At 42.4% G+C, this 22,925-nt stretch overlaps 1 protein-coding gene across 7 annotated transcripts in view; it reads right to left on the bottom strand.

Annotated features, from left to right (window-relative positions):
• kcnq5a (potassium voltage-gated channel, KQT-like subfamily, member 5a) overlaps positions 1 to 22,925 on the bottom strand; it is a 121,490-nt gene that overhangs the window by 8,465 nt on the left and 90,100 nt on the right. For 3 of the 7 annotated variants that reach the window (XM_036984475.1, XM_036984491.1, XM_036984490.1), the window contains exons 6-14: positions 21,322 to 21,432; positions 21,111 to 21,206; positions 18,566 to 18,660; positions 17,417 to 17,443; positions 10,740 to 10,975; positions 8,970 to 9,078; positions 5,708 to 5,839; positions 4,754 to 4,873; positions 650 to 776 (exon numbers count right to left, since the gene is read on the bottom strand). In XM_036984475.1, coding sequence (XP_036840370.1) covers positions 650 to 776; positions 4,754 to 4,873; positions 5,708 to 5,839; positions 8,970 to 9,078; positions 10,740 to 10,975; positions 17,417 to 17,443; positions 18,566 to 18,660; positions 21,111 to 21,206; positions 21,322 to 21,432 — 1,053 coding nt within the window. The remainder of the gene's footprint in view (positions 1 to 649; positions 777 to 4,753; positions 4,874 to 5,707; positions 5,840 to 8,969; positions 9,079 to 10,739; positions 10,976 to 17,416; positions 17,444 to 18,565; positions 18,661 to 21,110; positions 21,207 to 21,321; positions 21,433 to 22,925) is intronic. The other 4 variants (XM_036984479.1, XM_036984484.1, XM_036984480.1 and 1 more) reach the window with 4 other exon arrangements.

Raw genomic sequence — 22,925 nt, 5'->3', positions numbered from 1 at the left:
CAAACTTTTGTCGATGTCCAAACTCATTGAAAGTGAGCATTTGTCCACTGAAGTCAGTTACGAACTGCAGTCAGGTCAAGACCCTGATTAGGACCACGATCATGCAGATGAGCTTCCCTGAGACGATTTCTGACAGTTTGTGCAAAAATTATTCTGTTGTGTAAACCCGCAGTTTCATCAGCTGTCTGGGTGGCTGGTCTCAGAGGATCCCACAGGTGAAGAAGCTGGATGTGGAGGTCCTGAGCTGGGGTGGTTACATGTGGTCTGCGGTTGTGATGTCAATTGGTCATACTGACAAATTCTCAAACAAAACGTTGGAGACGGCTTATGGTGGTGAAATGGAATTCTCTGGAAACAGCTCTTTTGGACATTCCTGCTGTCAGCATTTGGCATTGTGCCGTGTGACAAAACTGCACATTTTAGAGTGGCCTATTATTGTCCCAAGCACATGGTGCACCTGTGAATAATGATCGTGCTGTTTTATCAGCTTCTTGATATGCCACACCTGTCAGGTTCATGGATTATCTTTGCAAAAGAGAAATGCTCACAACATTTCTGGGATATTTTTTTTCAGCTCATGAAACATAGGACCAACACTTTACATGTTGCGTTTATATTTTTGTTCAGTATAATTTGCTCAAACGCTCACCTGTCTCTCCACTTTACACACACGTCCCAGCATACTCATGTCCTCCAGTGTGTCCCCATCAGGGTGAAGCTTGTCCCTGATCTTTTTGTCCATGGGGATCTGGCCCTTACCCAGTATCTGATCCACCCTATGATACACACATTTCGTTGAATTAAACACAAATAGTGGACTTTGATAGCCAGTTGGTACATTATATTTTCACATGTGTCAGACAGGTGGTTTTACGTGTGAAGTTTCACATGTACTTTTTCCTTTCTTGACAAAAATAATTCCCCACATGTGGCATTTCTTTCACACGTAAATGTTCCCACTTCCAGCTACATCTGGTCGCCCATTCAGGGCCGCACCTCCTAGCCCATCCAAATCAAATGTTATTTGACAGAGGCGCACCGCGACAGAAAGACAATCTAATTTAAAGATTCAGAGCCAGCGAAGCAGCTCCCCTCTGTCTCAGTATTTTTAGACCAAGTATCTGATGCTGTCTGGACCAAATGAGTATGGCATGTCATACTATTTCTGGCCAGACATAATCAAATATTGTACATGGGCTATATATAGAGGGGCACTGTTTCGCTAGCTCGCGTGCTTTCTCCGGTGACATAGATTTAGCAGAGAGGAAGAGGCGAAGCGAGAGGGATCACTCTCGCCAAAATGTGTCCAGAATAAGCCCAATGTGTTTCTATGGGCATAATATACAGACCTAAGGTTTTCGCCTGCCTTCCGCCTTTGGTACAAAAACTTCCATTGTTAGGGTGGAGACATGTGCATCTCGTCATTATATACGGATCTCTGGGTTCAGCCTCTTGCGAATTGGAAAGGAAAGTTGTTAGGATGCTGGAGTCCCCTAAAATAAATGGATATTTCGCCAATAAAGGCTATAATTACTCCTGTCTAAATAAAATTATAAAAAAGGATTCACCAGGGAGCATGACTTAGCCACAGAGGATCATTAGCTTATTTAATTTTTTTAAATAGCTTTGTATTGTTTCAAATCACAATCGTTTAGGCCTATGCCTATTTGGGAAGCCCGCGATTTGGTTAACGCGCGTGGAAATAGGTCTAGCTGATTTAATTGTGGCTGTCAGTGATACGCATATAAAATATGTGAGAAGATAATGTGTCTTGAGTGTAATTGAAAATGTTGCATGAAGAAGGGGAGTGGTGTGTGGCAAAGATATGGCGCATCTCTATCCGGAATGCGCTCAGCTGTCTCCCGCAAATTCTGGCGCATTCATTGTTTCATTGTGTGAATTGTTTTTCCTTTGATTGTTTATTTGTTTGATCAATTCCCAATAACTTGTGTCACCAGTAGGCCTAGAAAATGTATAGTTAAACCCCCATCATTTGGTTATATGAATTTCTGATAATGCATGTTTTACTTATGCTACAGTCATTCACGTTTTGTTTTATTTCATAACCACTACTAGTTTTGTAAAAAATATATATATATATTTTGTATTTTGTTTGGAGTGCTCCATGTGAGCAATGAGCACGTGTCTGGTTTTCTGTTTCCTGATAATGTTGAGCGAGCACGTGCACCTGAGCACAAAGAAGTAGGCCGACTTGGCCTGCTGCATGCAAAAGTAGGAAAGTGCCCGATTGGCAATGTTTGATTTCTGATTGTCATAACTCATCACGTCCACCACTAATAAGCTAAGCTTAGTCATTTTTTCTTCACCTCACACAGAAAGTCAATGAAGTGGTTTTTGCTAATGATAGTTCCTCAGTATATGAAAAATATTTCCAAAACTCCCAGTTTTGCTTGATATTGACCATCCATGATATCAATATTATAGTTTTAAATGTGTTTTTAGGCTATATGGTGTTTAAAAAAATAAAAACATTAAACAAATTAAAATTGTACTTTGTTTACAAACATTGGAGTAAAACAAGCTTATATTTTGGGTTCTGGTGGGCTACAACATGAGGCATTTATTTACAAGTTATATAAAACAAAAATCAATGGGTACATTTAATTAATTTATATATCCAAAAATGGATGTAGCAACTAAGGATTGCCCCTTTAACAGGCAGTGAGTGACCTTCATACAAAAAAACTATGTCGCCATTTGAAAGTGATCCATTAACCATTAGCAAAAAAATATCCTGTCCACTGTTCCGCAAATGTCCCGCATAACCATGCCCTTGTCCCACATTTGGGCTTTTTAAATGTGGTCACCCTAATTCCACCGGTGGAAACATTGCTACTGCAACATGTTAACAAAAAAAATTCAAATCAGGAGAATAACATTATTTCACATGGGAAAGTGAGATTTTCACATGTGGAGTTTTCTTACACGTGAAACTGAAAATTAGATTTTCACATGTGGAGTTTTCTTACACGTGAAACTGAAAATTAGATTTTCACATGTGGAGTTTTCTTACACGTGAAACTGATAATTAGATTTTCACATGTGGAGTTTTCTTACTCGTGAAACTGAAAATTAGATTTTCACATGTGGAGTTTTCTTACACGTGAAACTGAAAATTAGATTTTCACATGTGGAGTTTTCTTACACGTGAAACTGATAATTAGATTTTCACATGTGGAGTTTTCTTACATGTGAAACTGAAAGTGAGATTTTCACATGTGGAGTTTTCTTACATGTGAAACTGAAAATTAGATTTTCACATGTGGAGTTTTCTTACACGTGAAACTGAAAATTAGATTTTCACATGTGGAGTTTTCTTACACGTGAAACTGAAAATTAGATTTTCACATGTGGAGTTTTCTTACACGTGAAACTGAAAATTAGATTTTCACATGTGGAGTTTTCTTACACGTGAAACTGAAAATTAGATTTTCACATGTGGAGTTTTCTTACACGTGAAACTGAAAATTAGATTTTCACATGTGGAGTTTTCTTACACGTGAAACTGAAAATTAGATTTTCACATGTGGAGTTTTCTTACATGTGAAACTGAAAATTAGATTTTCACATGTGGAGTTTTCTTACACGTGAAACTGAAAATTAGATTTTCACATGTGGAGTTTTCTTACACGTGAAACTGAAAATTAGATTTTCACTATCACATGTGGAATTTCAAGTTGTGCAAAAACGATCACATGTCAAAATCTATTCTGCAGTTTCACATGTGAAATTAAACACACATTCACATGTAAAAACTGCAAATTTGACATGTGTTTTTTTGTGAGGGCAGGCTATAGTTAAAACACAATCACACAGTGTTTCTAAACTACAGTTTAAATCAACTACAATGCAATCTACAGTGCATGATAAAAAAACAACAATCTGCACCAACTAGTAACTACAGCCATTCTCTTTGTTCACAAAATATCCATGTTGAGAGCAGAGGAGACTGGTGGGAGGAGCTACAGGAGGATAGGCTCATTGCAATGGCTGGAATGGAATTCATGGAACAGAGTTGAACATGTAGTTTCCATATGTTTGATGTGTTTGATACTATTCCATTCCAGCCATTACAATGAGCCCGCCCTCCTATAGCTCATCCAACCAGCCTCCTCTGGTTGACAAAATCCTTAGTCATTAGCCAATCCTTTGAAGGAGGAAAAGTCTGTTAGTAAAGATACAGCAGCAGCTGTCAATCTATGTCCCCGAAGCACAGCAACATGCAAAATATTTGAAACAGACCACACATTCATAACAGCTTTTCTTCTACCACACGCTTGGCGAGAGGCTACACACGTAACATCTACTAGTTGAATGCGTCCATTGGTTAGAAAGCATGTGTCATCAGGGAGTCCAAAGCTCCTACAACTGGGTTGCTTCAGTGAAAGCAGTGTCTCCTTTCTAGTCAATATACAGAACTATGGTGATCGAAATCAAAAGATCTAAAAGTAACTGGATAGTGTAAGCAATATGATAGAAACTCTTCTAGTCCCATTGGAAGCCTGCAGGTTGAGCCATCACCATTTCACATTTAAACCTATCCTGTCTCTGTGGATCTAGAAACACAGGCTTTGTGCTCCCTGATGAACACATGGACATAGCACCATCTCCTTTCAAACTCTGTCTTCTGTGTGAGGGACCGGGGACAGGTTGGAGTTGGGGGTAGTGGCTAGGGGGTTTATGTTATTAGGGGTTGGTGTGGGGGGGGGGGGGGGGGGGGGGGTTGTCTAACCCTGGGGACTTCATCCCTGGGGCGGACTTCCTCCTGGCCTGGCTGTAATATAAGTGCAGGGAGGGGGAGGACATGTTCCTGGGTTTGCTGCTCAGGGTGTGGCCCACTCCAGTGTCCAGTCTGTATGAGAGAGACATGGGGTCAAATACAACACACACACGCACACGCACACACATTCAGAGTCTTGAAGCGTAGCAAAAAAGGACAACTACAGGCACCACGTACCCGCTACAATACATTCTCCAAAACAGACTAACTACTAGAATCCACTAGTAGATTCCACTCTATTAATCAGTAAAAGTACACAATGTAATGCCATATCTAACAGGATTATATCACTGATGTAACCGAAGTCAACAATCCAAACTCCTGAAATGATATGGTTGGTTAGTCTCAGACAATAACGCAATGCAAGAGTCTACAGTCACACATAGAGATGCATGAGATGTCTACAATTGGGGGGGGGGGGGGGGGGGGGGGGTTGTCTAACCCTGGGTCAGACTTCATCCCTGGCATGCACTTTCTCCTGGCCTGGCTGTAATATAAGTGCGGGGGGGCTCAGCCTGGGAGGGAGAGGGTGTGTGAGTCACACGCAAACACACACGTTAATGAAGTGGAGAAGGTAAACATACGTATATAGCAAGGTGTGTGAGTGTGTGTGTTTCAGTGTCTGTGTGTCTGCTTGTGTGTGTATTGTGTGCACTCTTAGAAAAAAAGGGTTCCAAAAGGGTTCCTCGGCTGTCCCCATAGGAGAACCATTTTTGGTTCCCGGGAGAACATTTTTTGTTTCCACGTAGAACCCTCTGTGGAAAGGTTCCTAAATGAAACCCAAAGGATGCTACCTGGAACCCAAAAAGGGTTCTTCAAAGGGTTCTCCTATGGGCACAGCTGAAGAACCCTTTTAGGTTCCAGATAGCTCCTTTTTTTCTAAGAGTGTGTATCTGTGCATCTCACCTAGTTTGTAGACTCTTGATTCTGCAGAGCATATCCAGGTGTCCTGCAGAGTACTGCTCTATCACATCCTTCACATCGTATGGACGCAGAGTCTCCTTAAACTTCTTCTTTGCTACATGAAACTTCATGATCCTGAGTGGAAAAGTAGGGGGAATCACACAGAGATCCGTCAATGTTCTACCTGTCATCTCTTAGTCAGCCACTAGAGGGTAACAACAGCTTAACTATGCACAACCCTGTATGTTGGCAAGAAGCTGACAGCTATTGTAGCCTTTATTTATGTATTTAAACTTTTTTTAAAAAACAAGATCAGCTTTAAAAAACATATTTCTCAGTTTATTTGATCATTTTTGAGATACAAAAACAAGAAGTGATGAAAATAACTGATTGTAACTTTAAAAAAAAGAAGTAATCCTTATTTAACTAGGCAAGTCAGTTAAGAACAAATTCTTATTTACAATAATGGCCTACTAAAAGGCAAAAGGCCTCCTGCGGGACCAGGGGGTGGGATTAAAAATTATATAAAAATATAGGACAAAACACACATCAAGTCAAGAGAGACACCGCAACACTACATAAAGAGAGACCTAAGACAGCAACATAGCATGGCAGCAACACATGACAACACAGCATGGTAGCAACACAAAACACGGTACAAACATTATTGGGCACAGACAACAGCACAAAGGGCAAGAAGGTAGAGACAACAATACATCATGTGAAGCAGTCACACCTGTTGTTGCTTTAAAACAAATGATTAGGCTAATAATAAATAAATAATCTTTATTATTTTTAAACTAGATTAATATCATACATTGTAAATTCCATCACATTTACATTATATACTATTAGTATTATTTAAAAACTTCCCATTGTTCACCCCCTCCTCCTTTCGTTTCGATGGTTCTTCTCCTTTTCATTTGCATTCTAATTTGTTTAAAAACTTATTCACCAGGTGTTGGAACTGGTTCGGTGAACAAAACCGAAAACCGGAAAATATTTACATTTAGTTAGGGATACTATAGTTATCACATTTCACATTGGATTATTAACTACATAAAGGTAAAATGTGTGTTTAATTTGTGTGCCACTCCGCACACACAAGCTTGTTAGCTAGCTAGCTTCTCTGGTCCAACGTTAATCCAACTCTGAAGTTCAAAGACATTCAAAGTTCCTCCATAGAAGCTGCTCCTGCGTAGGTATAATTCTGTGGGCCTAATTCAGATAATGCATGTCATCACAAAATGCCCAGCGCTTCAAGCCAAGCCTCCTCATTCACTCTCTCCCAACCTGCATCTCGTGCTCTACACTTGTCTTTCCATCACGAATACAAAACAACTCACTGAGCTACAGCTTGCCTGCTCCATAGCAAGCTGCCATATCTGCACTGCATAATTCATTAGGTAATTTAATGTTGAGCTAAATGTTTTAAAAAAAACAGATGATTTCAGAGGTTTAAAAAGGAACAGAAAGGAATGATAAACAGGTATTTTTGGGGGGTTTGAGCCGGTTCAGAATATTATTTGGCTGGTCAGAACAGTGGGACGGATGGTTCTGTTCAGAACTACTTCAGAACGACTGGAAAATAACTTTGGTTCCAACCCCTGGCCTTTACCTTTTATTTTCAGAGCATCAGTTAAGAAAATATTACTCAAATACTTTCACAAGAACATTATGAAACCTTAGCTCATGTCATCAAAACCTGCCTGAGCTATTTTGAAACCAAACCACACTAGAATGATATTATCCCTCAACCTTAATGTACTGTACAAGTACAACTACTGCTGGGTAAATAATATTGATGCAGGTAAGTGGATCTACAGTTGGTTCATTCTGACCCTCTGATGGCTTCAGAATGGCTCCAGTTGCTCATGATCCTCACTGTATAAATGGAAACCATAAGGACATATGAGCTGCTGCAATAATAGTTCTGACTGAGAGGGTGTCAACCCGACACCCTGGGAAAGCCAGGGGCATGTCTCCACTCCCGTTGCCCATTGAGGGGGCCTGCTGAGCGGGCAGACTGGGCCAGGGGAGAGGGGGTCCTCTAGAGCAACAACCTGGTGTTAGGAATTGGGGTGTTGGCAGCCAATCAAAATAGCACATCTTCAGACACCGTCAGAGAGAGGTGAGGGAGAGGGGGAGGTAAAGGAAAATGGAGAGTGGGAGGGAGAGAGAAAGAGAGAGAGAGAGAGAAGAGGTAGTAAAAAAGAGAGTGAGAGGTGGTGAGTGAGGGAGAGGGGGGAGGAGAGGGAGAGACAGTACCATTAGGGTGGCCACATTAGTAAACAGAGACACGTTGCTGGTGCGAGAGTGAGTAACTGGACAGCTGTAACACAAAACACATCCCCCAAAACTGTACTCCCTGACCTCTCACTGGGTAAACAGAATCCCCTGAAGCACCACAGAGCCTCACAGCAGTAGGCTGTGGACTGACAGAGACTGACAGCGAAAACACCTGCCTGGTCAGGCAGATAACCACAGTACTGTAGTATCCACAGGTCTTGCCCTGTGAGAGTATGTGAACGATCTAGAACGGGCTAGAACAACATAGAGGAGGTCCATGCTCTGGATCTGGATCTAAGAACCTGGAAGGCTCAGATATACAGTATATTCTTACAATATATGTCTATGTTTACGATTGTTGTAGTGTATGCATTCGTTATGTACACTGTTTACAACAGCCATGTCCTGAACAAAATAGAAAGAACGTTTTATAAAGGATTGTGTAAGAAAACACAAGTCTACATAGAGATTTCTATAGAGATATAGATAAATCAGATTCTATTCATCACATGCTTCATAAACAACAGGTGTGGACTAACAATGAAATTCTTACTTAAGGGCCCTTCCCAACAATGCAGAGAGAAAGAAAATAGAGAAGTAATAGAAAAGTAAAATGCTATTACATTCACTCCGTTGCACCCATTATTAGAAGCCTTCCTCCACTTATCAGCCTCCACTGCTATATACAAGGAGTACCAGTACAGAGTGGATGTGCAGGGGTACGAGGTAATTGAGGTAGATATGTACATATAACTAGGAATAAAGGGACAGATAATAAACAGTAACAGCAGCGTATGCGGTGAGTCAAAGAAGTTAGTGCAACAAGGGTCAATGCAGATAGACTGGGTAGCTATTTGATGAACTGTTTAATGAACTATTTAGCAGTGTTATGGCTTGGGGGTAGAAGCTGTTCAGCGTTCTGTTGTTTGCAGACTTGCCGTGGTAGCAGAGAGAACAGTCTATGATAAGCACTCACCTGACGGCTCTGATGACAGCCTTCTGTGCAGCTGTTATGTCCTCCATGGTGACATCACAGTGGCAGCCCCTGTCGTCGAACGTGTCATCATTCCCCATTCCTGTGTCTACTGAGATACAGAAAGAGGGGTTGTGTCAAATTGACTTGTCTCTTATGCTGCCATAGCCCGCTAGTCAGCTTCCAATTGGCTTTTTAAACCCCTCACCGTTGCATCTCTTCCCCAGGTCATGATTACAAAAGAGAATGCATTCTAAATAAAAAGTGTCCATATAACTCATCCTTCCTTACAGACTTCAGCTCCAAGCTGAAACTCCACAATATAATATTTCAAAATAAGTTGGTAGCTTTCCATTTTCTCCTCAAATGAAAATTGGATCTCTAGGAATGGTCAATAATTGTCCACTCAGCTGTATGCATGATGGGCGAATGACGCATACATCATTTAGCCAATAATATGAGAGTAGTCCGTTTCTCAGGTCAGATTGATTTTTAATAGGATAAGTGTCCTGAAGAGCACAGATAAAGAGCATAGATATACAGGGGAGAGGCGGGGTGACAGAAACAGGGAACTGCTCTGCCAAGCTCTTCCCCCCCCTCTATTAGAAGGTTACATACAGCTTGAATTCTCTGTTACAGTTGAGGTTTATACACTGAGCATACAAAACATTAAGGACACCTGCTCTTTCCATGACACAGACTGACCAGGTGAGTCCAGGTGAAAGCTACAATGCCTTTTTGATGTCACTTGTTAAATCCACTTAACTAGTCAGGGGGCTGGAACATAATTCTAAATCATTTGTAGACTGCAAATTGACCTTTAGAAGCCCAAACAGACATGTTGGACTAAAACATGATCATTTCAAACCTGGCTTACATTTGTATACAATCCCTTATCTCTCTATTATGCGTGGGAATACTTGGGAACAGATTTCATCAATTAAAATCAATTGGAGCTGATTTCCTGGTGTTTAGTCTTTTATGTCCAACAATGAAAATTGAAAAAAAAAGTTACAACAAAAAGATGATTATTTTTTGCTCAGAAAACTTGGGGTGCCAAATAGGTACGGGGGCACCGTCGGTGGAGTAGAGACGCCAAGCAGCCCGGGGTACTTTTGTGACACGTGCAGACAGACACAGACAGAAATTGCAACATGGTGAAGAGATGGGGTACACGTAATCATACACACACAGACAGAGGTGCAAAACACATACACAGACAGACATATACTGAGTGTACAAAACATTAAGAACACCTGCTGTTTTCATGACAGACTGACCAGGTGAATCCAGGTGAAAGCTATGATCCCTTATTGATGTCACTTGTTAAATCTAACTTCAATCAGTGTAGATGGAGGGGAGGAGACAGGTTAAAGACAATTGATTGTCTATGTGTAAGGACAACCAGCCAACTTGACACAACTGTTGGAGGCATTGGAGTCAACATGGGCCAGCACACTTTCGGCACCTGGTAGAGTTCATGCTCCAACGAATTGAGGCTGTTCTGAGGGCAAAAGTCAGGGGTGCAACTAAATATTAGGAAGGTGTTCCTAATGTTTGGTATATGGTAGTGGACTGGAACTCCACACGTCATGTTGGAGGATACTGCAACTTCTGTGGATTGCAAGTCTTGACTCATTAATCTACCCTTGTAAGAAAAAGATCACATACCGTATACACACGTATATATATATATTCATGTAACCCCCCCCCCACACACACACACACAAAAACACACACACACACACAGAGGCACACATCCTCTCCACTCACCTTCGGATGGCGAGGTGCGTGATTGGCTCTTAAGGCGTAAAGAGGGTCTAAAGCGGGTGCGGTCATTGAAGCTCCAGCTCTTCTGCACCTTGGCAGGGCTGCTGCGCGTCTCAGCGCCCGCCACATTGTTGCCCGGGGAACAACGCCGATCATTGTTGATGGATGTCTGGCGGCTCTTCATGCTCTGGCCGCGAGGGCTTGCCATACGTACCCGCTCCTTAAAGCTCAACTTAGTACTAAAGAGAGAGACAGAAAGACAGAGAGAGAGAGCGAGAGAGAGAGCAAAGCCTCTTATTATGTATTCCCCCTGAGAGAGACATGTGTGCAGACAGAGTGTAGTCACAGTGTAGTGCACTGTCCTTTTCTCAAACATTACAAACATGCTGACCTCATCCACAATACACTCAGAGTACCCCATCTACTCTCTAAGACAGTGGTCCCTGATCCCCTGGTCCCGAGGAGATATAGGGTGTGCAGGCTTTTGCTCCAGCCTAGCTGACTAAACTCCACGATTTACGAACAATGTTGTGTGATGGAAGGAGCTGAATCAGCTGGGCAGAAACAAAAGCCTAAACTCTTTGAAAAGAAGTTGCTACCTAAAACCATAAAGGGTTATTCAATAGTCTCCATATGAGAACCCTCTGAAATGCACTCTTTTGCTTCCTAGTGGAACCCACCACTAATACAAGATTAAACAGTGCCTTTGGAAAGTATTCAGACCCCTTGACTTTTCCCACATTTTGTTACATTACAGCCTTATTCTAAGGCTGTAATGTAACAATCAATCTACACATAATGACAACGCAAAACCAGGATTTTTGAAATTCTTGTAAATGTATAAAAAAATGAAACCGAAAATATTACATTTACATAAGTATTCAGACCCTTCACTCAGTACTTTGTTGAAGCAGGTTTCAGGTTGGATGAGGAGCGATGCTGCACAGCTATTTTCAGGTCTCTCCATAGATGTTTGATTGGGTTCAAGTCCGGGCACTGGCTGGGCCACACAAGGACATTCAGAAACTTGTCCCGAAGCTACTCCTGTGTAGTCTAGGCTGTGTGCTTAGGGTCGTTGTCCTATTGGAAGGTGAACCTTCGACCCAATCGGAAGTCCTGAGCACTCTGGAGCAGGTTTTCATCAAGAATCCTTTCATATTTACCTCAAGCCTGACTAGTCTCCCAGTCCCTGCTGCTGAAAACATCACCACAGCATGATGCTGCCACCACCATGCTTCACCGTAGGGATGGTGCCAGGTTTCCTTGAGATGTGACGCTTGGCATTCCGGACAAATAGTTCAATCTTGGTTTCATCAGATCTTGTTTCTCCTGGTCTGAGAGTCTTTAGGTGCCTTTTGGCAGATTCTAAGTGGGCTGTCATATGCCTTTTACTGAGGAGTGGCTTCCGTCTGGTCACTCTACCAGAAAGGCCTGAGTGGTGGAGTGCTGCAGAGATGGTTGTCCTTCTGGAAGGTTCTCCCATCTCCACAGGAACTCTGGAGCTCTATCAGAGTGAACATCGGTTCTTGGTCACCTCCCTGACCAAGGCCCATCTCCCCCGATTGCTCAGTTTTGCCGGGTGGCCAGCTCTAGGAAGAGTCTTGATGGTTCCAAACTTCTTCCATTTAAGAATGATGGAGGCAACTGTGTTCTTGGGGATATTTTTTGGTACCCTTCCCCAGATCTGGGCCTCGACACAATCCTGTCTTGGAGCTCGACAGACAATTCCTTCGACATCATGGCTTGGCTTTTGCTCTGACATGCACTGTCAACTTTGAGATCTTATGTAGACAGGTGTGTGCCTTTCCAAATCATGTACAATCAATTGAATTTACCACAGGTGGTCTCCAATCATGTTGTAGAAACATCTCAACGATGATCAATGGAAACAGGATGCACCTGAGCTCAATTTCGAGTGTCATAGCAAAGGGTTTGAATATTTATGGATATAAGGTATTTCTGTTTATTATTTTTAAAACATTTGCAAAAATGTTGCTTTGTCATTATGGGGTATTGTGTGTAGATTGATGAGGAAAAACATGTATTTAATACATTTTAGAATAAGGCTGTAACGTAACAAAATGTGAAAAAAATTGAAGGGGTCTGAATACTTTCCGATGGCACTGTATGTGGAACTATTTCACCACTAAAAGGATCTAAGTAGAACCCTTGCTATACCTGGAACCAAAAAGGGGTTTCCTATGGGGAAAAACGAATAACCCATTTTTTCTAAGAGGGTAAACACCTTGTAGCGCTCCAGGACCTCTATAGTAGCTCTTGGGGACTACTGTTGTAGAGATCAAAGGCAGTAGTATGACACTGATCAGTGTTCCAAGACAAAGACAATAACCAGGGAACACCGCAAGATCTACAATTTATACAGATGCATAGAAGCTCTCTTCCTACTTATACTGTAAGCTAGTATCTCAGTATCTCTAGGACACTTAGACCTGTATTGTGCCAGTGAGCCTGTGCTTAGACATACTGTAGCTTTATACAGTGCCTTGCGAAAGTATTCGGCCCCTTGAACTTTGCGACCTTTTGCCACATTTCAGGCTTCAAACATAAAGATATACAACTGTATTTTTTTGTGAAGAATCAACAACAAGTGGGACACAATCATGAAGTGGAACGACATTTATTGGATATTTCAAACTTGTTTAACAAATCAAAAACTGAAAAATTGGGCGTGCAAAATTATTCAGCCCCCTTAAGTTAATACTTTGTAGCGCCACCTTTTGCTGCGATTACAGCTGTAAGTCGCTTGGGGTATGTCTCTATCAGTTTTGCACATCGAGAGACTGACATTTTTTCCCATTCCTCCTTGCAAAACAGCTAGAGCTCAGTGAGGTTGGATGGAGAGCATTTGTGAACAGCAGTTTTCAGTTCTTTCCACAGATTCTCGATTGGATTCAGGTCTGGACTTTGACTTGGCCATTCTAACACCTGGATATGTTTATTTTCGAACCATTCCATTGTAGATTTTGCTTTATGTTTTGGATCATTGTCTTGTTGGAAAACAAATCTCCGTCCCAGTCTCAGGTCTTTTGCAGACTCCATCAGGTTTTCTTCCAGAATGGTCCTGTATTTGGCTCCATCCATCTTCCCATCAATTTTAACCATCTTCCCTGTCTCTGCTGAAGAAAAGCAGGCCCAAACCATGATGCTGCCACCACCATGTTTGACAGTGGGGATGGTGTGTTCAGGGTGATGAGCTGTGTTGCTTTTACGCCAAACATAACGTTTTGCATTGTTGCCAAAAAGTTCAATTTTGGTTTCATCTGACCAGAGCACCTTCTTCCACATGTTTGATGTGTCTCCCAGGTGGCTTGTGGCAAACTTTAAACGACACTTTTTATGGCTTTCTTCTTGCCACTCTTCCATAAAGGCCAGATTTGTGCAATATACGACTGATTGTTGTCCTATGGACAGAGTCTCCCACCTCAGCTGTAGATCTCTGCAGTTCACCCAGAGTGATCATGGGCCTCTTGGCTGCATCTCTGATCAGTCTTCTCCTTGTATGAGCTGAAAGTTTAGAGGGACGGCCAGGTCTTGGTAGATTTGCAGTGGTCTGATACTCCTTCCATTTCAATATTATCGCTTGCACAGTGCTCCTTGGGATGTTTAAAGCTTGGGAAATCTTTTTGTATCCAAATCCGGCTTTAAACTTCTTCACAACAGTATCTCAGACCTGCCTGGTGTGTTCCTTGTTCTTCATGATGCTCTCTGCACTTTTAACGGACCTCTGAGACTATCACAGTGCAGGTGCATTTATACGGAGACTTGATTACACACAGGTGGATTGTATTTATCATCATTAGTCATTTAGGTCAACATTGGATCATTCAGAGATCCTCACTGAACTTCTGGAGAGAGTTTGCTGCACTGAAAGTAAAGGGGCTGAATAATTTTGCACGCCCAATTTTTCAGTTTTTGATTTGTTAAAAAAGTTTGAAATATCCAATAAATGTCGTTCCACTTCATGATTGTGTCCCACTTGTTGTTGATTCTTCACAAAAAAATACAGTTTTATATCTTTATGTTTGAAGCCTGAAATGTGGCAAAAGATCGCAAAGTTCAAGGGGGCCGAATACTTTCGCAAGGCACTGTAGATGGGTGGGAGATGCAGACAGCCTCTACCTGAGACACACCCTAACCCCTGCCGTGACAACAAGAGAAGCATGCAATGCTGTGAACCAATCAGATGGAGTGACAGCAGACCCAATGGTCAGGCTTGATTCTTCAGGCACCAATGATCAGTGAGCAAACTCCCAGTTTCTGTGGAAAATTCAGGAGGGAATATTGTGCTCCAGTAACCATTAGGAAGTTATTCATGATAACAGGGACCTTGCCCAAGCCTAGGTAAAGGAAGATGCATCAATGCCGTGTGGGATGAGTGAGGTCAAAGGTCAGTCGGGGTGGTGGTGACAATTTTTTATGAGGACATGCAGTGGCACCATGCAACTAAGCCAAGAGACCTCAGCAGACAAATGGAGGTCTAGATAGACTGTAGATTTTATGGCGATAAAATACTTTGTTAAGAGTTCTGATTTCTACACACAGAACTTCTTCTGCTATATAAGGGGACCGGGATACAGTTATTTAGGGGTTGTGTCTGATAAGGGGGTCCAAGGGAGGTGGGGGTCGAAACCAACAGGCAACATGTAACAGGCAGCAGTCCCATTAGACAAGCAAAAGGCTAATACAATTATTTCATGGGGAGGGGGTAGGTGGCAGTTTTGGGGTTCTCTCATCATCCTCCATGCACCTGGCAGTTAGTCAGCATTCCCAGAGATCATGTGACCAGGGAGGAGTGGATGCTGGGTAGTGGGTACTTCCTAAATGTCTGTGCGTAATACCTTCTGAAGCGCCTCCTATTACTATGACCCTTACTAGGGAGGTAGGGAGGAAGACAGATAGAGGAGGAAGGGGTTAAAACACCAAGGAGTGGGGAAGGGAGGGACGAGAGACATCTGTACGGTCAATACTGTCAGAAGCAGCGGAGGTTGCTGAGGGGAGAACAGTCATTAATAATGGCTGGAACAGAGTAAATGGAATGGCATCAAACACCTGGAAACCATGTGTTTAATGTATTGGATACCATTCCACTGATTCTGCTCCAGTCGTTACCTCGAGCCCGTTCTCCCCAATTAAGGTGCCACCAACCTCCTGTGGTCAGAACTGTAAACTGCCGATTATACAGTATATCTCGCATTCTATGGTCTGATTATATACAGTAGCTCACACACCTTTAGCTGTAGGAGTTGCAATACAAACCATGAGAGTCATTTATGGTGGTTGTGTCCTTACATTCTAGATAGTCAGAAGTCAGAAGTTGTGAAAAGAGCAAAATAAGCAGACACACCACAATTCTCATACTCTCACACATATAAACAGACCACCCACCCACCCATCCACTCATTCACACGCACGCACGCGCACATGCACACGCACGCACACAAACACACACACACACACACACACACACACACACACACACACACACAGTGTTTAGATTTTTAGTGCCTGTTGAGTATATACAGTAAGTCAGTTTTACCAGACTAATTTGCTACTGTAAAGCAATTATAACATTACCTAAGTTCTCAACCGTTGATGTGAGCGATGCTTAGGAAAAATCCTATTATACAGCTAATTGTATTGTATACATTTTAGGGTATGAAAAGCTGGGCTATAATTATGATTTCAAAAGCTCTCGCCTAATTGACTAAACCACAACACAAGTTACTTGAGAAGCCAATGAAAGCATACAAAACCTCATGACTTCTAACAGCTTGGAGGATTAGCAGGGAATGACATGTTTGGTTGTGTGTGTGTGTGTGTGTGTGTGTGTGTGTGTGTGTGTGTGTGTGTGCGTGCGTGCGTGCGTGCGTGCGTGCGTGCGTGCGTGCGCGCGTGCATGTGTGTGCGTGTGTGTGTGCCTACGCATGTGCTGTGCATATGTCTCTCAACATAAAGTCCAAATTTAGCTGCATTGGCATGACACGAGGAATCCACCGTTGCTAAAGGAGCCCTGTATTGTAAAAACAATAACCTGAAATCATACTTAAAGTTACAGATCTCTCTGTCTCTCCCTCCTCCTCTCCTTGTCTCTCGGCCTGCCGACCGAGACTGGTGTTTGACAAGTTAAATAAATACCCTTGGAATGGAAAACGCGCGTCATGGTGCAGACATGGTACAGACGCTGGTTTGCACATAACACACACATATCGTAGAAACACACACACACACACACACACACACACACACACACACACACACACACACACACACACACACACACAGTAAGCAAAGAATCACACTCAGATACTCTCTCAAACACAGCAGAGACAGAGAAAAGTGGTACTCCAGTCATGGTGGCTCGGAAAGCCAGGAGCCAAGAGAGACCATGGTGCTCTGAGAGACATAGGCTGCTACACTAGAGAGCCATTTCTCAAACCAGGATGGTGACTTTCATAGCACTGTTGTTCCCCTCTGACCAGGGACTGATTCTGACCAGGGACACCAGGTGAGTGCAAGCTCTGGCCAAACAGTGACTTTCAAAACAATTTGAAAACAAGGGTTGTTTCAACACGTTTATCAACCAGCATAGGTCTTCTTTTTAGAGTGAATGTGTTTGAATGAACCATTGCGTGATGTGTGTAGAGGCGAGAGCTACAAACCTGCTAATCGTCTCACCCTGTTCTTTCCTTTAGGTGTTAGTGAGAAGAGAGGAGAGAGACAAGAGAGAGATTTCAGTCGAGACAAGAAGAGATATCAGTCGTTAATGACAGAGTCTACAGGGTCTCCCTACACCACACACAGGGACAGAGAGATGAAGAAGTCAGCCAGCTTCATACTGTAACATCCTCCCTGTGTGTATCGCATGCGAGACATGATGTCAGAAGACAAACCGCCAGGCATAAAGAACATGAACCACTACAGTCAAAGCCTTGTGCAAGACCAATTTTGTCAACTAGTTTACAGAACATTGCAGCAGGCACACATGCAAGCAATAGCTGTGCCACTCAACTGGGCTCGGAAAACACCGGAAGACAGAGATAGAAGATAGAAAGGTGTGTAATCCCTGGGCAAAAACTGGTTAAATCAATGTTGTTTGCACGTCATTTCATCCCACAAATGATATGTGATGACATTGCATTAATGTGGATATTGGTGATATTTTGTGTTTATTTCACGTTGACTTCACATTAGTTGACAACTCAACCAAAGGTAATTCAAAGCTAGACGTTGAACTGACTTCTGTGCCCAGTGGGGTGTGTATTTGTGATTGAAAAAGCAGATGTTTGTGTTTGCGCCCACTCTGGACGTAGACCTATAGGGTGTGTATGTGTATGTTTGCGTGAGAAAGAGCGAGCGAGCGATAAAGCAGGTCGTCCTGTGAATATTTCCAGGATACGCTCATGTGCCCTTAAACACACCCTAAAGTCTACAGAGAAAACATGGATGTCATTTCTGGACAACATAAGAGTGTTTGTACACTCTGTTATACTTTCAATGTTTAAATGAATTAACTGAAAGCAAGGTATTTGTAAGTTGGTTCTTTGTGGGTGGGCACCTGGAAATATTGGAATATTTAATGACTGTGGGCCTTAAAAAGAAAGTCACATATGAAAGTATTGTAACCATACAAGTATCAAATTATAATAACAGCAAAATAAGTATAGGAAGGAATGTTAAAAGGAGTTAACGAGCTGATTAAAACTCAAGTAGGGAGAAATATCCACAAGAGACCAACCGCTAAAAAAAACTAGAGGAGCACAGAGACCAAATAGGAGCAGAGCAGCAGCCATACTTTAGGTGTTACCTACTTTGCAGGACTGCAGGTATGCAACGCCTTCAAATGAGGCTTCCAGGTAGCTATGGAAACCGAGTTCTCATCAGCAGCATAACTACGCCAGACACACTACGTGCAGAGTCAACAGAAAACAAAAGAAAAACAGAGAGAGAGAGAGAGAGAGAGAGAGAGAGAGAGAGAGAGAGAGAGAGGGGGGAGGGAGGGAGGGAGGGAGAACGGGGGGATAATACAAAATAAAACAAGGCCAGAGGGAACGGAGGAGGGAGGAAGGGGGATTGGGGTAAGAAAGAAAGAGAAATAAAACAAAGAGAGTGATTAGTAAAACCGGTGGTGTCAAGGCATCATGGGGCGGAGGGAGGGGGGATACATGCCTGAAGGGGGAGTGGGCGCCCTGGTAGTGCTGCCACGTGGCACTGAGGTAGGTACGGGCACCGTCGGTGGAGTAGAGACGCCAAGCAGCCTGGGATATGAGGTGACACGCATAGAGAGACATACATAGACGGGAGCAATGGCAACATGGTGAGGAGCTAGGGTACACGTAATCATACACACACGAATAGAGGTGCACAACACATACACAGACAGACACACATACCAAGAGTGTACAAAACATTAAGAACACCTGCTTTTCCACATGTATTCAACTGGTGAATCCAGGTGAAAGCTATGATCCCTTATTGATGTCACTTGTTAAATCTAACTTCAATCAGTGTCGATGAATGGGAGGGGACAGTTTAGCAGAGGATTTTTAAGCCTTGACACAATTGAGACATGGATTGTGTATGTGTGCCACTCAGGCTGAATGGGCAAGATATTTAAGTGCCTTTGAACGGGGTGTGGTAGACGCACCAGTTTGTGATGAGAACTGCATCGCTGCTGGATGTTTCACGGTCAACAGTTTCCTGTGTGTATCAAGAATGGTCCACCACCCAAAGGACATCCAGCCAACTTGACACAACTGTGGGAAGCATCGGAGTCAATATGGGCCAGCATCTCTGTGGAACGCTTTTGCCATATTGGTCCATGCTTCGAGGCTGTTTTGAGGGCAAAAGGGGGGGGGAAGGTGTTCCTAATGTTTTGTACACAGTGTAGATACAAAGCGAAAGACCAGGGGCTAACAAACAACAGAGATAACACATTCCTGCCGACTGCAGATGTAAGTCCATCTGTCGAGAGAAAATATCTGGTCAGATGAAGAAGTGTTGAAGTCCTTATCAACTCAGCCATACTATACAGAAATGATGAATAGAGCAAATGGAGTTGCCTGTTTGCGGGCCTTAAAGCGGTGGAACAGGGGAGCTAAATTGAATACATGAATCAAACGAGTAGCCTAATCGTTTTTTTTTCTGCTTGATGTTAAAATCTCTTGAGAAACAAGATCTGTGTGTGTTTTGTGTGTGTTTTGTGTGTGTTTTTGAGTTCATTGTGTATGTTGCGTTGATGGGGTATTGTAATAGTCCAGGTCTAGTCTGATAGGATGAGCTATTGCGTAGAGGGAAATCCACCCTGGGCTCTAGTGGAAACAGCTCATAAATATCACCTCTGTATTTCCTTTGGACCTGAGAGAGGACAAAGAGTCTCAGCCACGATTAGGTATCGACTACACACACTAACACACACACGTGCATGTTTCTACACACACACATACACATACAGTACCAGTCAGAAGTTTGGACACAGCTACTCATTCAAGGGTTTTTCTTATTTTTTACTATTTTCTTCATTGGAGAATAATAGTGAAGACATCAAAACTATGACATAACACATATGGAAACATGTGGTAACCAAAAAAGTGTTAAACAAATCAAAAACGATTTTATATTTGAGATTCTTCAAAGTAGCCAGCCTTTGCCTTGATGACAGCTTTGCACATTCTTGGCATTCTCTCAACCAGCTTCATGAGGTTGTCACCTGGAATGCATTTCAATTAACATGTGTGCCTTGTTAAAAGTTCATTTGTGGAATTGATTTCCTTCTTTATGCATTTGAGCCATTCAGTTGAGTTGTGACAAGGAGTGGTATGCAGAAGACAACCCTATATGGTAAAGCTGTAATCAAGGCAAGGGGTGGCTACTTTGAAGAATCTCAAATATAAAATGTATTTTAATTTGTTTAACACCTTTTTGGTTACTACATGATTCCATATGTGTTCATTCATAGTTTTGATGTCTTCACTATTATTATTGATTGGTACTGTATATAAACACACATACTCTGATACAAAGACAAGCGGGCATGTTCACTTTCTCACACACACACACACACACACACACACACACACACACACACACACACACACACACACACACACACACACACACACAACAGTTCAGTGGTAGCAGGTGGCACTGTAAATGGGGATGATGGGATCATAGGAATGTTTAGAACAAAATTAATGGAATGATATCAAACACATAAAATACCTGGTTTTTCATGCATTTGATACCATTCCATTCACTCCAATCCTTCCACCATTATCAGCCTTCCTTCCCTCACCAGCCTCCAATGGAACAGTTATAGCATGTCTGGTGATACACTTGTTAGTGTGTGTTGTGTACCTGGATGAGGCTGGCTGCTGGGTTCCTCCTCTTCTCAAAGTGTTTTTGTCTGTGCTGCTCCTGTACCTTCAGGGCAAAGCCTGAGCCCAGGATACCCTGTACACACACATACACACGATGGACTGAATCTGTGGGTCTTGACACCGCGTTTGGTGAATTAACTTCAAACTGTGTGTGTGTGTCTGTGTCTGTGTGGTTGTCTGTGTCTCACGGCAGGCAGGGCGAAGAAGGAGATCCCCATCAGAGCAAAGCCAGCTGAGATCAGACGACCCGTCCACGTCTGAGGAGTCTTGTCTCCGTAGCCGATGGTTGTCAGAGTGATCTAGACACACACATCATCATCACAGAGTTCAGAAGTCACAATACAATAGTTACACTGTACCTCCCACAGCCCCACAAGATGCACAGAAAAACTGAATTATCCACCATTACTCTAGGCCAGTGTTTCCCAAATGTCATTTTGTAGTATTTAGGTAAATTCCATTTTCAAATCAGTCAATTCCTTCCTGAATAGAAATATCCACCCTGTAGAGCCCTCCGGGACTAGGTTTGAATAACACTGCTTTTGTGTGTTGTGTATTTCAGTGACCTCCTTTCTCTCCCTGTCCCTGTCTCCCCTTGCACATCTAATAGCCCATTATCCCCTGACAGACACTGTAAATTACATTAATTGATTGGGTAATTTTAGCAGGTCCGAAGCAGTGGGCATTCATTGTTTGTGTCGACATTGTATAAAGTCTGGTAAATAGTGCCTGGGAAAGGGAACGGGAGGTGTTTGAAGACCAGCCAAGCATGACCTGTTATGCCACATGGTTTTTTACAACACATTTTTTTGTAAATGTGATGGTAAGGGTCCCAGATTTTTTTTTTTAAAGCGATTTCACTTGTTTTGGGAAACTTACCCCAACTTACCCTAAACTTACCCCAACCATTAATTTCCTCATCCTCGTTGTGCAGTACGTGGTCTCTGAAAATGGGGTCTCTGAAAAAACATGCACGAATGCTTGAAAAACAACCAAATATGTCCTTTTAGAAACCGAAACGCTGTCAGTATAGTGATGCAGGTCTTTAGCTGTTGTATACATGAAATTGTGTCATTCCGAAATGTATCCGCAACATTATTCAATTTTGTGAGACTCAAGACGTTTTCCCATATCCAGCTGTTCCATTCGCCGTGAAGCCTGTTGCCACAGGTAACTGCCAAAATAAAGGAAACACCAACATAAAGTGTCTTAATAGGGTGTTGGGTCCCCATGAGCCACCAGAACAGCTTCAATGAGCCTTGGCATAGATTCTACAAGTGTCTGGAACTTCCTGTGTGGAAGCACCTGCTTTCAATATACTTTGTATCCCTCACTTACTCGTGTTTCTTTTATTTTGGCAGTTACATGCAGAACGACAGACCGGTATCTCTCAAGTCACAACACAATGCAATATAATGTTGCAGATAAAGTTCAGAATTACACAATTTCATGTGTACAACTTATAAAGACCCGCATCACTATACTGAGAGCTTTTCCATTTCTAAAAAGACGTATTCGGGTGTTATTGGAGCCTTTGTTCATTTTTTTTCAGAGCTCCCATACTACACAAACAGGATGGTTGGTGAAAGGAATCCCTGGTTGGGTGTACGTTTCTCCAATACAAGTGAAATCGCATGTCTGGACCCTTCGATAATGTGCTATTTACATTTTTTTTGTTTAGTTGATTTTGTTGTATTTTTTTTTTATCTTAAAGTCATATTATAGACTGGTCGGCAAGTCCAGTAATGATATTAAAGCTACTCTTTCTCTTTGTCTTTCAGAGATGGGCTGG

The sequence above is a fragment of the Oncorhynchus mykiss genome, chromosome 1, assembly GCF_013265735.2.
Source record: "Oncorhynchus mykiss isolate Arlee chromosome 1, USDA_OmykA_1.1, whole genome shotgun sequence".
Classification (NCBI taxonomy): domain Eukaryota; kingdom Metazoa; phylum Chordata; class Actinopteri; order Salmoniformes; family Salmonidae; genus Oncorhynchus; species Oncorhynchus mykiss.
The sequence above is the reverse complement of the archived record's forward strand: the minus strand, read 5'-3'. Positions and strand labels throughout refer to the sequence as shown.